Below are 16,475 nucleotides of genomic sequence, written 5' to 3'. Positions count from 1 at the left end.
TAGAAGGGCAATGTGCATAAAAGTTTTACTGTTTCTGATCAACAACACGATTTCGGCAAAGTGGAGAGCACTGCGCACCGTCCGTCTTTACTTTTAAGACATGCGGGTACTGATCGATCGGCAGTTAGATGTGATTCAAACCGCAATCTGGGATAGAACCCCGGTACTTTACAATCACTTTACCACTGTCTACTGAGGGTCTATTAAAATTTATTTAAACAAGAAAAATATGGAAACAGTGAAATTGCTAAAATTGTGGTTAAAATTATTTAAGCACGAAATAAGAGAAATTACAAAAATTATGATTACTCAACACGTTGAAAAAAAAATTATGTACCATTGTTTTCATATACAGAGTTTCAAGGCAGGAAAAAAAAATACAGAATTTAAAATTTCTCAAACTAAAAAAGAATTACTCTGAATTCAAAATATTAGTGAATTTCATTTCAAATTATTCCAATAAATGAAAACAGTTTTTTTAATTAAACAAAAATATTCCTAAATTAGAGGGTAGATTCGGAAACAATGAGGACTTCTTGAATTTTAAGGTTCAGTTAGTGAGAAAACAGTTTAAAAGCGTGCTTCATATACCACTAGATAAAGTTGTAAAACTCTTTGAATATTATTTGTTCTCACATTCTATAGTGCTATGCGAAAAGGAGAAAAGCTTCATACCAGTTTTAGTAGCATTATAATAGCCGATAAACTATTTATCAAATAAAACTTTGCAATAAGATTACAAGAATAATAATAAGCTATCTGTTGCTACAAGGAATAACCAAAATAGAAGGACATAAAAATTAGCTGTTTGTCATATTCTGTTTAAAAAGTTTGACACTTATTCTCCTATAGTTTCAAAGTTAGTTACAAGTTTGTGAATAGGTAGCTTGCGCTCAGGTCAATATGCTCACTATTTGTAGAAACAAAATACTAGTACAGTCTGAGAAGAAAATGAACGAATATTCTAAAAAAATTATTTAGAATTGTCTACTATGCAAAAGAATTATATTTTAGCTCTAATAAGCAGCATCCGTTGACAAACATTGAAATTTAGTGAATAAATTCTTGATTCCTAAGCAGAACGCAGCTATTGTCATTTCAAATTGTCGCTTAGAACACTAATGATATACAGTCAAATCCTGCTATAATGAACCTTCAAGGGACCGAAATTTCGGTTCACTATAACTAGGACTTTTCTCTATATCCATTCTGCAAACAATTTTTAACTAATGGTTTCAAACTCCCCCCTTTTATTACACATTATTTAAATAAATGACCAATAAAATGGAATACAAAAATGACTGAAAAATAATACGTAGTAACAAAAAATGNACAAGTACTGTAAGTTATCTGACAAAGAATAGCTTAAAATGTACAAGAATATCAAAAAGAATACCTATAACAAAACAAAAAAACACATTTATTATTTATCAAAACATTTTGGTTTATAATTAACAATCTTCCTTTCTTTCATGTTTGCCCATTTTACAAATGCTTCTTGAGGCCCTCAATATTAATCATTAACAAATTGTTTACATGGTTGATTAACAACCTGTTTCGAATATTAGTTTTAATCAAATTAAGGCAGCTAAAGCCCCTTTCACAGTCAACAGTGTGCATTGGTATTGTTGCACACTACTCCAGGGCCGTAACTACGCCGGGACAGTCGGGGCACCGCCCCGGGGCCCCGACGGTCTAGGGGGCCCCATATGAAGGGACCACGCGACATGTTTTCAAAATAGTTTATATATATATGAAAGAGATTGTGTGAAGATTTGCTAAAATCTTCTTTTTCGTAGTTACAATCGACTTTAACATGGGGTGAAAGACTCTTACCGAGAATTATTTCCCTTCCTCAAAAGAGCAAAAACGCTTCACAGAAAAGCATTTTTGAAGCTATACCCTTAATAAGAAACTTTATGTTGTTCTGCAATTAACTTGAATGGGCAAATAAGGTGCCTTTTGAAATTTGGGGAAGTAAAGTGAAAAAATATCTTTATTTTCACTCTATTTTTTGAGGGTAGAAAACGTTATTTTGTTTCAAAATTGTAAAGAAGTGCTTAACCCCTTCTGAAATTTAGACATTCTCAAAAGTAAGTTTTAGTAGAATTAGTACATTCAGAAAGAAAAAAAAGCTATTTTTTTCAACGTTTAAGTTATTTTTCAAATAGAAAACTTTTCCTCCAAATAAAAAAAAGAAATCTGCTTAAATTTTTTTTTTTAAGGAAAAGCAAATTTAAAGATATTTTCCAAGTAGAAAATTTTATTTTCCTCTTAAATAAAAACGAGGGAGCTAAGAAAGTACTTTGCTTCTTCTGTAATTCAGACATTCACGAAAATAAAGATTAATTACTATTTAACTCATTTTTTTCTACTTTAAAGCTATTTTTCAAGTAGCAAACTTTATTTTCCTCGTAAATTTAATTGATGAGCGTCATTCCTTCTGAAACATTGACATTCACTACAATAAAGTAATTTTTGTTTATAAAATAGAATTAGCAATTTCAGAAAAAGAAACTANACTTTAATTAATGTTCAAAATCATAAAATAAATGTACAAACACAGTATTTAATAGAGTTTTATTTTAATTAACCGAAAATTACTTTTATGGGGGCCGATGGAGATTTCGAAAAATTAAGTAGGGGTCGATGATCAAAAAAGTTTGGCAACCCCTGCTATAACCCATGTTCATTATAGCGGAGTTTGACTCCATATACTAAAATTATCAAATAATTTGATGAGACAATGAAAATGTTTTTCTGTCATTAAGTACAACACCAAAACCATGGTCACCACCACCAAAACAAATTTTACTGTGGTAATGGAAATATGTCAATTTTTTCAAATAAATATTTAATGCTATGCATAACAACAAATGCAATGTATAATATTGAAACCCACTAAAAAGTTGCGTGGAAAAAAAACAATACAAAAGGAATTTTAAACATTTTTATTTAAATATCACTTGGGCAAGCAAAACGCTGCATAATAATTATAAATATAGCCATGAACAAAATAACACATTAATTCAAAGTGAAATTAATATGATTTTCACTTTTCTTTTTCATGACTTTAAAAAATGCAAATTGACAACGCAGACATAAAACATAATTTAGTTAGCATACAATCTATGACATAGAAATATCACTCATAATTTAGAAAACACCAAACAAGTGTTATTCTTTTTCAAAATGCTTCACTTAAATTTTCAAAAGAACGGTTGAAAGCATACAATTCAACGTGTTTTGTAATTACCCTCCCCCTAAAATACATTTTCAGAACCCTTTACAAAAATTAAATTACTTTCAAATTAACAATTTTGCCAAGAAAAATAAAAACAGTATCAAAATCTGTGGAATTATTCAAGTTAAAAATGGCATTAAAAACACCAAGACCTGTTTAATTTCTTGATCAAGTTAACAGGCTTTTCTAAAGACAGTCTTTCTACTCCTTACTGTTTACTAGGCAATAAAAGAAATTTTGCTGTTTTCAATTAGATTCCCTTAGCTTTGATTCATTATAGTTCAATAGTGTTTTTACTTCTTCTTACGACCAATATTTAATTGCAAAACATGCGTTCTTTTGACAAGGATTCTAATGATATATATTAAGAGTGATAATTACAAAACACCTTGTATATAATAGGCTTATTATGAAACAATAAAAAGTAACAAGCCACAGAGTATTTAAATTAAAAAAAAATCTGTAAAATCAGGTGCATACTTTTTTGTTTTATAATTCAGTATAATTGCTGGCTTTGGGGGTACGTATGAATACATATATAAACATACAAGGATTTGCAAATCCTTCCATGACAAAATTTTTAAAAAAAATTATGTATGGCGAAAACAACATTTTAACACAAAACCAAAGAACAGTAATGCTAGTTTACATTCTATAACAGGATGCCTCCTAGAAATTTTCAATTTTATAAAAATCAGTATATATACACTAAGAGAATTTTTTTTTTTAAATGTGGCTTGTTATTGTTCCTTAATAAGCTCTTCATATCAATTTTGGTAAATGAGAATCCAATGCATCACAAAGCAACTGTTTTTTTTTCAATATTTCTCGTAGTCTTCACTGTAGTAATAACATTCACAAAGTAGATTTCTCTAAAATGGAGACTCTTTTTATCTTATTAGAATTTGACTTAGATCACTCAACAATATTCAGGGAAAATTTCCGAGTTCCAAATACAGTAGAGAACCGATTATCCGGAATGATCGGGACTATCGCTATTCCGGATAACTAAAAAACCGTTAAACCCAACTAAAAAAGAAATATATTTATAAATAATCTTAAAAATAAGAAAAAACGATGAGGTAATACACTAATGATTATTTCTGAAATGATGGTAAGGTAAACATCTTTCAAAAAAGAAAGAAAAATCCTAAAATCTGATGAGGAAAATTTTTTTTTTTAAAAAAAAAAATTGCGGGAAAATTCATCGAATTTCGTTCCGGTTTTTTGGTTTTCCGGTTTTCTGATTTCCGAATAACGGGTTCTGTACTGTATTCCTTCCTTAATAACAATAGGAGAATATATACCATTTATCAAACTCAATTCATTTGTGCTCAGCAACAAAGGGAATTTGATAGAATCTCTCTTACAAAATGGATCAGACAGTTTTCACCTAACAACCAAGAGATTTCTTGGATAGAAGAGAATGATTCCTGCTGTCCAATGAGTAGAACAAATTACCTAAATTGTCTTACTTGTATAAATTTGGTAGTTTAAATACTTGGGGATGGTTGCAACTAATTTTCCAAAATAAATCTGTTTTCAAATGTAGTATCTGATTTTACAATTATTGGAATATTAAATTTAATGAAGACTATGACAATTTTTTTTTTCCTTATCAGAAAATAAACTAGGAAGTTAAATCTTGCTGACTAACAGGAAATATTACTTAATTCTGCAGTGAAAGTTAATTTAATTCTTAAACTGGCATTACTGTTTTTACACTTAGTGAAAAACAATCTAACTACCTAAATAAAAATGCATACAGTTTATTTTTGGACAATTTTGATTAAAGTTCGTGATTTTAAAAACTTAGGTTTACAGTTAGCTGAATTTCACAAATGTAATTAAAAGTGAAATATACATACAATATATTTCGAATAATATTAATTCAGCAAAACTGTTTAATAGCAATACATAATGATTGATTCAAATTAATTAAAAATGGAAAAGAAATGAACCAAAGTAACTACTGAAAAACGAAATAACAAAGCCAAAGAAAAAAAGTAATAACAATAATTTTACATTTATTACTTTTTAATACTTGAAATGACAAAAAAAAAAAAGAAAAAAAAGATAGTTTTTTATACCTTTAATGTAGGTTGAAAAATACTTCTTTATACAACAACTCAACTAATTTATTTATTAAGAAAAAAGTACTCCAGGGAAAGATAATTTCTTAAAATTTAAAATGAATGCCATTTAAAAATTTAAATTACTTCACATTATAATGCTTTGTAGATTTTTAAATCAGTGTTTTCTATAATTTTTTTTTCTTTGAATCAATATCTTTTTTTATAAACGAATTTAAATTAAGCTGATTTAAATCAATGAACCCTGATTGGGATAGTAAAAATAAGTAAATATAAATTGCATTTAATTTAGTTTTTAAGTAATAAGTTTTCTATTAATGTCAGATTAATAATCATTCAGCATTGGAAGTTTTATTAGTTTTTATAAATGTTTTAAAGATGACAGTAGCTTACTGAAATCTCCAAACTTGAGAAAGTCAGACGTAGTTTATCAGAAATTCATGGTTGCAGTGTTCTTAAAGAAGTGGTAATAGTGCCTCTGGACTAAGATTGAAAGGCTTCAATCATTCCCCCTTCATCAATCAAGTCTCTAATCAATAATCATCAATCAAGTCTCTAATATTTTTCTTATAAAAATTTGACAGATATGACATTTTAAAAAGCGAATTCTACAAGAAGATTACATAGATAATAGTGAAACCAAAACTAAAATAAGAACTTTTAAAAAAAAATAATATTAAAAGTGACTCATTAATTTGCCAAACTATTTTAAAATTGAAAAATAGCTTCAATAAACATTATTCATATACTAAATTGACAATTGATTTTGCTGATAGGCCTTAATCCTATACATGTCATTATATAGCTCAATAGTACACAAGAGTGTATAATAAATAGCCTTTATATTTCCCTGATGTTGCCATAGAGTTGATATAGTAGGTAGAGGAACCAAGTCCGCTTTATTCCTTCCGAAAAGACACGCCACAGATAGCAAGCAAAGAGTTACAATCACGTGATGGANTTATTTTTTATTTAATAACAGCAATTTGTAAATCCAGTAGCATAAAAGGAAATACTATGTTTTAAAGGTAACATAGGTAGTACATATTTAAACAAATGGATTTACATAAATAAAGTAGGTTATGTATATGTGTATCTACTTTATACTAATCTGCACTTCTGAATAGATCCGCTTCAAATTATGGTATTGAATATAGTTAATCTTTATTTTGATGAGATGAACTTCTAACAAAATTTTTTGCTTAATCTAATAACGTAAAAACACCAAAAGGGGCAATAAATAATAAATAAAAATTGAATATGTTTTAGCTTAATTAATTGCGGTATACGTCTTTGAGTTTTGTGCATGATTTTTTACTGTTGATTGATACCGACTTATTGATTATTTACATTTTCCATCCAACTCACACAAAAAAGGGTATTCAGCTAGTTTATAAGTATAATTTTATAAAATAGGCATTTTAGGTCACAATACTTAAGTGCTGATTTATTTAGCACTTTACGATTGCTTTAGAAATCAAAACAGCATATTTGAATCCCTATTTCTAAGCACAGATTAAAGTTCATAAACAGATATGGTATTTTTAAGTTATCTTGGTACCAGACAAAAGTCCATGCCTTAAAATTATAGCTAAGAGTTTTAAGTATAGTTACAACTAAACTTAAATTATCAAATATCTGCCTGTTACAACTTTTAAAAAGTTTATCTTCGGAAAAATAAGTTTAGTTTGAGATTTCACTATCTATTCAAACACTAAAATTAATTAACAATTTGGCAACAATGCAATTTATATAAAAGTCTGCAAGAGTTAAATATATAATTAGCTCATGCATTGCTGACACATTTTTTATGCACTGATGCTTTGCCAGGTATCGAGAAACAGGATAAGTATTGTCCAAATAAAAAATATTAATAGACTAAAACTGGATGAGATTGTATAAAAATTAAACTATTTTATTAGATGCAATTGAGTAACCCAGATGCTCGTAATATATAATTATATATATATTTGATTAATGTGAACATACTCGTTTTTCCTATTTTAATTTAGAAAAAAATTAGTTAACAATTTAAATTTCATAAAGCATGAAATATAAAGGGCTTCGGGTAATAGAGTGGTAGAGAGTACTTTTACCAAATTTGAAATTTTTACATCACACTGTAGTTAAGCATTGTTTTTAGGTAGATACACGTGTTTCCAGAAAATCTACAAGATAACAGCCCAATACATAGAAGAGATCTCTTATGGCTCACAACAAAATGTTAGTGTGTTTCCCCAAAAATGCTCTCTAGATAAATTTGAAAAGAAAATGCTTTGTATCCATACATTGTCCTAAATCATTCATGTATGTTAGTTAAAATTTTCAATAAGAAAGGCTTACACTCTTGCAAGAGGAAAAAAATAAAAAACAACTATGGGGGGAAAAAAATCAACAAATTAACTGACATTAGAGACATCCTAGAGAGGAAGTACTTTAGAACTTTCAAAGTATTTTTACGACTTTATATAGCTATTAAACAAAACAATAATTTCCAAATTTTTTACTCAGTATTCTTTTATATCTAAAGCTGTTCATAAAGCATCAAGATTGGGCTTTTTAAAACACATTTTTAATACATACAATTACAAACACATACAATACATTCTTATTAAGGAAATAAAGCAATATACTTTTACTGAATGATTTAAATCTTTATAATAAGAAATATTATTTTAAAAAACATATCTTACTTCATTATTAAAATTTAAAAAAAAAGCAAATATTAAATATGGACTACTTTAATAAGTCCATAATTTAAAAAAATGTAGATAAAACTTACTTACTTAAATGTGTATTACAATAACGTTTGATCAATAATGAATTTACATTTTGACAAACTAGAAAAATATATCACTAACAGAATAATATTTATACATAGATATATAAATAAATTCTTTAAAAAAAAATAACGAAAATTTTTAATTATTAACTATTTTAACTTCAAATCATTAAAACTCTTTGCAAAAAAAATCATTATATTAAATAATCGTGCTTATACTACAAGGTCATTATTTTTTCAAAAATTGTTTTATTTGTTAAGTTAAAAGTACTATTTTTAAAGTTTTTTTTTTAAAGTTAACAATCAAATTAAATCTGTTGTTTGTAAATATCCCTAGTATACAACGTGTCAAAAATAAAGACTTTTATGAAATTAAAGTATTATTGATCAAAATATTGATGATTAAAGTCATAATTTAAACCTGTTTTTTTAAAATCATTAATCCTTTAAGCCTACAGACATTGGGTAAAACTGTGGCAAAACTCCTCTGTTATACAAGATTTCCATTGAAAAACACGGGGAAAATCTATTTATTGATGCAGGTATGTCACCAGCTTAAATTTCGAAAAAAAACAGGCACTAGCGCTCAGAGGGTTAACATAAAGCAAAAATAAGATAATTTGTCATGCTTTTTAATGAGATTTTTAACAATAAAAACAAAAATGCAACCATTTTAAAGTAATGAATGTTTAGAAATTTTAAATAAGCTTAATATTATGTTAGCAAAAGCTATATTTAGAGTTTAAAAAATACAAAATGCTAGCAATATTGCTAATTTTAGTAAGATATTTTTGATGTTATATTATTAAAATATATATTTTGGTATCATATAACATTGTAACACTTTGTGTACAATTTAAATAATTATTAATTAAATCACTTGATGCAGAAAAGAAATAAAACAACGAAAAACTTTCCTGTTTTAATTAATTGTTTAACGAATTGTATTAATTTACATTTTCACTAAATATATATATGAAATATACTTGCTAAAAAAACTAATTAAAGATTTAATAGCTTTAAAATTTCTGATGTTCTTTAAAATGTAATAAAGTTTAGAAAAAAAAATTCAAATTAATAACAACAACAATAAAAACGATTTAAAACTAATAATAACTACTTAAAAGGAAATTGGGTTGTAATTCTTATGAACAGCTTTTTTGAATTCCAATTGCTATACTTCTTACTTGTTTAATATGAGTATCATGAATCCTCTTACACAATATGATAATTTCAGAATGCTACATAGAAAAATATTGTAATCTATTTAAATGCAACTATAAAATAAAATGAATATTTAATTGATGATATTGAGTAAGAAATTTAAAAAATATCCACAAAAATAAAAGTTTAAAACCATTTACATGACTTAGAGATGTTATGCATTAGACATTTCAATCAATGTTTTAACATTGAAACAATTTCAAACAATGCACATACTCTAGATGAAGAGTTTTCTGATAAGTCTAAGGACAAACTGTGGTGGAAGGTTTACAAAAATGTGTTCCGTACATAAAACTCGACTATACATCTAATCCAACAATATTAGAAAAAATAGCCTTCTATAAATCCAATCATGCATTAACAATTTCTTTTTGAAAAATGTTGATTCAAAGTTCTAAAATTTTCGTGTACAATATTTAGAGAAATAAGTTTCACATTATTCTCTTGCATATAGTTTAAGTAATGTTATTGTTTCAAGGGAAAATAACCCTACAGGACTAAAATAAGCTTGACAATAGTTAGGAGGTTACCACATGCTGATTAAGTTTTTTTTTTCTTCATCAGGAGTAGAAGTAACAGTTCCTCTACTTGCATCTCATACCCTCAAACTCAGTTTGTTTGGTAGGTGGTCAAAAGTGCAGCATCAACAGGTTCCATGCAAGATGGGCAAGTAAAAGATCTCATGAGCCAGTCGTCAATGCAATCAGTATGATAGATATGCATGCATGGCAAGAACCGGATGGGATCCCCAAAGAGGAATTCTCCCATACAAATGACACATCTGAAACAAAACAACGGATAAGATTTCAAAACTGTGGACCTCTATTAGGTACACAAGATCTTTACTAGACAAACATTAGATCTTGCGGATCTAGAAGCATAAGATCTTGCTGATCTAGTGCTTCTAGTTTCTTCTTCAAAAAAGGGCTAAAATTTATCTCTTATGGATGGTTTCTTATCTATATTTTATTTTTATAACCGTCATTGAACAGCTGACCCTATTTTCTTGGGTTTATGACTACTAATGTTCAACTCCGCAGTGTCATAATTTTGAACCTAATTCAGAAGACAAGGGAACTCCTGGATCAAGTATTCGGAGAAATTTTGCCTTTGTGGAGGATTTTTTTGATGGATCTCACTCGCATTTGCGTTACATGGAGAGGAAGACCGCGAAAGCCTCCCACGGTTAGCCCGACTGCAAGGGAACTCTTACCTCAATGGAAGGTAAATGCTATATCGCCTCTATCTTAAATGCCCCGGGGAAAAAAAATCTGATTGGTCTAATTTAAGCACAGGAGTCATACCAAATTCAATAAGAATAACCCTTATATTCCCAAAAATGATGAATTGAAAAACATTATTAATTCAGTTTTAAACTGTTCTGTTATTGCTTTTTTATCAATAGTTATTTTAAACATTTATAAAAGAATTATCATGTAATTTGAAAACAATGAACTAAATGTTTTGAAAATCTTACAGTGGAATGAATTAAGGAAAAATTGCAACTTGAAAGTTGTAATTTTGTAAATGTAATCAGAACCTGCTTCACAATCTAAACATTGTAAAACTCTTCCAGTATAAATAAATAAAAAAAGATTTACTTGCAATAAATTTAAAACATATTAGAGTTACAAAAAAGAGATCATATCAAATACCTGATTAATGATTTATATATTGCTAGCAGATAGAAACTACAGAAGTATTTAGGTAAGATTAATAATTGGATAAAAGTAATTTTCTTCAATTAAATCTTCAAACTGAAGTAAAATGTATATAATAATTATCATACTATGAAAACATTGAACGATTCTCTAGATACATTTGTATCAATATGACAAGTTGGGATTAATTCAAATTATTTGTTTTCAATTTAATTATTTTTAAAATGATATGTTATAAATAATTTTTTGGTGTTAAATACAAATTTGTCTTTAAAATTAAAAGATAAGGTATAATATTTTTAAATTAATAAAACATATAAAGTTTTGCACACTTTGCATAATTATAGTGGATTTTGAACTTTTTCTGTTAAAATATTATTTTTCAACTGTATATAAATTATTTGAGCGGAGAATCTCAGTGGTTAAGGGACTGAACTGCTGTTGTGAAGAACTGGGGTTTGATCCCTAGTGGAGGCTGAAAGCCCACCCAATTTCAGATCAATGGGTACCAGTTTGTCTAGGAAGCAGAGGCAGCAATGTGTGCAGTGCTGACTACATTGTCACAATCATGGCATTGGTCACAAAATTATGGAGTCGTAACCTCTATGACCACCCGGTCTACAGCGGGCTGTTGCTGGGATGATTTACTTTATATAAATTATTTGATTTACTTTATATAAATTATTTGAATATCTAATTTTTATATAAATCTAAATCTATAAAAAATAAAATAATAATTCAAAAGGCTTTTTGACATCTTGAATTAGAATTTCCTCTCTCTATATTTTTATCAAATTATATAAACTGAATATTGTTTAAAAAAATAGGTGATAGATATGTAATTTTATCCAATTAGTTATCGGCTGGCAGGCAAAAGGTCACACACTGACCAGTCAAGAATGCATTTGACCCTCTGGACTGAATGCTTTGCATCCCTAATATAAAGCAACCATAAGAAATTAAATTCTGGTACTTAGAACAATTTCTCACAATGCAAATAAACAATTTCTCCATAATAGTTAATTATTCATAAAATTGTTTCTCCACAAAAATAAAAAAACACTTAATATATACCAAAAGGCGATAAAAATTTTTGAAAAATTGTTCCCATAAGAAAAATGATGGAAATAGTAATAGATATAAAAATGTTATAAAAATTAATAATTTGCATACTCTCTATTTTTCTTGCTTCCGTCATATTTACCAACAGGTAAGTGCTGAATCAATCCAATTCTTTGGGCAATTTTTATTTGCTCTTCTTCAGTTAATTGTGATGCAGGACGACTGACATTGGGAGATGGATAATATACAGGTACTGACACTGTTTCCTACAGAAATATACTCACATTTAAGAAATTGCCAATTTTCAATAAATTAAACAAGCAAAAAAATTTCAAATTTTCAAATTTTCGATGAAAATATTATTTTTTTCAATAACATAATTTTGCTTTTATTTGAAACTTGATCTATAAAAGAGAAAACACTAAATTAAAATTATTTTTTTATTTTTGAAGTATGTAGTGTATTCTTACTCTAATTGATCCTACTAAACTAATTGTAAAAGTATAGTTAAGAAAAACAATCAAGTGAACACTTCTTTGAAGAAAAAATTAATAAATATATAAAAAGTTGTCAACAAAATACTTTCAAAACTTTTGTATTTTAGAATATATTCCTAAATCTCGTATAATAATCTTATAATTCTAATAGAAAAACTGAATTAATAATTTTATCTTGGTAGACCAAAAATCTGAAAAAAAAAGAAAAAGATAATTTGCTTTTTTTTCGGTTTAGTAGTTATTAATAATTTGTTTAAAACGAAATTTGTTATAAAAAAAGTATAGTTCTTAAAAGAATAAAAGTAAATTAATGAGAGTGATACTTGTTAAAGAACAGAAAATTGAACTTTTAAAATTTTTTTATTTTTTTTAAAAATTATATTCTCGTAAAATAAATGATATTGCAATAACAGGCTGAATCAAAAGCATTATGTTTATAAGTATAGATCGAAAAAACAGCAATAACTCTTATATGAGTACGAAACGCAAAACAATAATTTCTAATAAAATTAATCATTTATGAATAAAATTAATTATTTATGAATAAAAGTAATAACGTTAAAAAATTCAAATAGTTTAACTTCTTTAAAATTATTTCCAACTAAAAAAAAATTTAAAACATAAAACTTTATTAAAACATTAATTTTAGTGATTTTTTTAAATCTATTAATTACTTGATACGGTGGTGGGGGCCCTAGCTGATCAGATGAAGATTCTCTTGCGCTCTGATTTTCTCTTAACAAAGAAATATCATCAGTTGAAACAGATTTTAAGCAGTTCCCCATTTTTAATTGATATAGTAAATGTATCAGGGCAGTAGCACCAGTGAAAGTAGTCCGACAACTACGAAACTCTAAATGTGACCATCATAACAAAGGAATGGGTCTGGAGAGATTGCTATCTAATTTTTATTGAGCTCTTTTAAATGAATTTTGCACTCAAGTTGGTGCATTTGTAATGGAAAACTTCGGGGAAGTAGATAGCATGCCAATTGTTGAAGTATATATACTTCAGAGCAGAAAAATATTATTTATCAACAATGGAACTATCGTCAACACAAAACAGCTGAGGACAGACAACAAAGATGCAATACAACAACCAATAGGAAACTAGTAAACATTGCAGGCCTATTAAAGTTTATCTTCTTCTCACGTATCGAATGAATTTCGTATGAAATAGTTGATTTTTTATTCTGTCCATTTAGCAAAATCATCCATAAGTATATTTTTAATGATATATAATCTTTATAGCTAAAAGATTTTCACATTTCCTGCGAAAAATTAATATGAAAATAATTTTTAATAATGACTGCAAAATTAACTGTGACTGTTTCTCCAAAGAGTTCGAATCTAATGTTTATTTACATTTTAAGTTTTGTTTTGGTCGTTCTTGGATATCGCATGATATTTGCATTTCATGTTAGCACTGTCTATGATTTTAGTTTTAGTTATTTGAAGTTGCGTTGTTTGAAAAAATAATGGTATTATTGTTATTTAATTCAAGTAAAATTTGTAATGGTGTAAGAAAATGAACAAGTAAAACAAATTTTTTAAACTTATTACTCTAGTGAAGGCTTACTGCATTGCGTTTCCAATAACGTTAACATTATAACTTTAATCGGTTGCTATGACTTTATATTGGAATTATTCTGTTTATATGAAATAATATTTTATTAATCTATAAAATAGGTGGAAGCAATACACTTTGCATAGTGAATGAAAGCTGCATTTTAGCGCTATTTGGTTTTATGAAAAATTTAGTTTATTATACAAAATGCAGGATAGGAATACATTTTTTTTTTGAAGTGGTATTCTATATAAGCTTATTGTGATGCTTTATGTGTGTATTTTTCTTATTTTGTAAATTTGAAGGCAATTATAAGTTAATGTTAGATTTTCACTTAGTTTTATTAAATTTGAATGACTTTTAAGTTATTTAGTGTTTAAGGAAATGAGTACAGAATTTTTGTATTTAAATTAAGGAAATTATAATTATTTATCAGTTACGTAGTTATATAAAATTGAACATAGTAGAGTAATGTGTGTTATTATTTTCTAAACAAAATTCTTAAGTTTTCTTTTTATGGTATACCTAGTTTATGTTAAACATTTCTACTACTTGTTTAAGTAATTAAGTTTTCCCTTAATTTCCTAGCTTTTTCCTTAAGATAAGAAAAATTTAATTAGATAAATTTAAAAATTGTTTTGTGATTCAAAATTTTTATTTTGTTTTTAATAATTATCATTAGTATTTTTTTTATTTATTTAATTACCGTTATCACCCAAAAATAAACAAAATTATAGAAAAAATAGTTCAATATCATTTAGCCCAGTTTATGGAAAAATACCATGTTTTTAAAATATTTCCTTTATTTTTCAGGAACAAAGTCTATCACCTGAGTTTAAACATTTAAAACTTAAACCTATCTGCAAGCCAGATGTTCCTTTGAAGCAATCAAGATTCACAAGTTTTGATGAAAATTCTCTTTCAATAAAGTATAATTTTTCGTTCTGAAAGATATTATTTATTTTCGTAAATTTCCTTTTGACTAAATGATTTAAATTCATTTTATCATTATTTGTTAAAAAAATTTAAAGTTTTTTTTTTAGCATTTAACTAAAGTTTTTTAGTGCAGTGTCAACTGCGTATTAAAATCATGTCGGTTCTCAGCACATTTGATTTTAAAAACCAGAATGTTAAACATTATAAATGCTGTATAAGCTAAATCAATTAAAAAATTTAAAATTTATATATAAATTCCTTTCCTGTCTCAAACTATCAATTTGTCAGATTTTATATGATGAATAGTTTATGGGGCATAGTGATGATCATTCATTTTCAAGCTTACCTATTTACGATTTTTTTTTAATCTTTCACCTATTTATTTTTTGTATATATAGTGTAATTATTAGAGAATATATTTCTTTCTTTACCTTTCTACTTTATAAATATTTTATGTAAATGAGAGAATTTACAGATTTTTTTTGGTAAATCTTTTTGATAATTTCTTGTATTTATATGTTTTTTTATTCAAAATAATTTGTTTTATAACAAAATAATTTAATATAAATTTTATTCACAGATATTCATTTGGGTATCAGTGTGACTTTGGACCCAATATATGTATGCTTAATAGGGATATTTTAATATTGATTTCTGGAAACTGCCTGTGTTTGTTCGATGTCACAACACAAAACAAAATGTTCTTACCTTCTGTTAATGGAGTTGGATTTAGCAGTGTAAATGTAAGTCTTTGCTTTTGAAAAATGTATTTTTTTATGTGCTCTGTAGTTTTATATTTATCATTAATTTTTAAACTTTTTTATAAGGCACATCCTTCAGAATGTTATTTTGCTGCAGCTGAAAAAGGGCAAGAATTATGTATAAATATTTTTGATTATCCTTCCTTGGAGGTCTGCAAAACATTAAAACATGATATCAACCTTATGAAAACTCATCTTTTGTCATTTGAGTAAGTTACTTGTTTTGTCAAAGTATTGAATGTGTAACAATCAGGGTTGGGTTTTTGCCGTCAAAAACTGGTTTTTGACATGACAGTGGTAAAAACCGTCAAAAACCTACTGTTTTCATTAATTTATGGCATATAGCGGACAATATATTATTTTCACATAATTGCCTTTATAAATGAATGTTGTAAATGATTGCTGTTGATTTTGCAACTATATACACGTATTCTTTAGAAGGATATACATTCATATAGAAATATTGTAATATACTTATTGAAAATAGTGATACTTACTTTTATTATTATAGCTTGATTTGCAAAGGATTCAAAATTTTGCACTTCTTAATTGTTAGAAATAAACAAAAAAGCTTGGAACTATTAATAAATTCAAGAACTAAAAAGAAGAATTTAAAATTTGGCATTTCTTAAATATTAGAAATAAGCTA

At 26.9% G+C, this 16,475-nt stretch overlaps 2 protein-coding genes across 2 annotated transcripts in view; one reads left to right on the top strand and one right to left on the bottom strand.

Moving 5' to 3' along the window:
* Positions 1-7,887: 7,887 nt before the first annotated feature.
* On the bottom strand, positions 7,888-13,671 carry LOC107455418 (RING finger protein 11). Its single transcript, XM_016072974.3, has 3 exons — positions 13,238-13,671; positions 12,178-12,332; positions 7,888-10,124 (listed from the first exon to the last, which is right to left on the bottom strand). The coding sequence occupies exons 1-3, from the start codon at positions 13,346-13,348 to the stop codon at positions 9,953-9,955; spliced, it is 438 nt and encodes a 145-aa protein (XP_015928460.1). The 5' UTR covers positions 13,349-13,671; the 3' UTR covers positions 7,888-9,952.
* A 249-nt stretch (positions 13,672-13,920) lies between these two features.
* Positions 13,921-16,475, top strand: part of LOC107455425 (cilia- and flagella-associated protein 44) — a 56,329-nt gene continuing 53,774 nt past the window's right edge. Inside the window, exons 1-4 of the mRNA XM_071178386.1 lie at positions 13,921-14,043; positions 14,943-15,058; positions 15,646-15,808; positions 15,893-16,035. Coding sequence (XP_071034487.1) covers positions 14,041-14,043; positions 14,943-15,058; positions 15,646-15,808; positions 15,893-16,035 — 425 coding nt within the window. The 5' untranslated portion in view covers positions 13,921-14,040. The remainder of the gene's footprint in view (positions 14,044-14,942; positions 15,059-15,645; positions 15,809-15,892; positions 16,036-16,475) is intronic.

This window comes from Parasteatoda tepidariorum, chromosome 3 (genome assembly GCF_043381705.1).
Source record: "Parasteatoda tepidariorum isolate YZ-2023 chromosome 3, CAS_Ptep_4.0, whole genome shotgun sequence".
Taxonomy (NCBI): Eukaryota; Metazoa; Arthropoda; class Arachnida; order Araneae; family Theridiidae; genus Parasteatoda; species Parasteatoda tepidariorum.
This window is presented reverse-complemented; position numbering and strand designations above follow the sequence as displayed.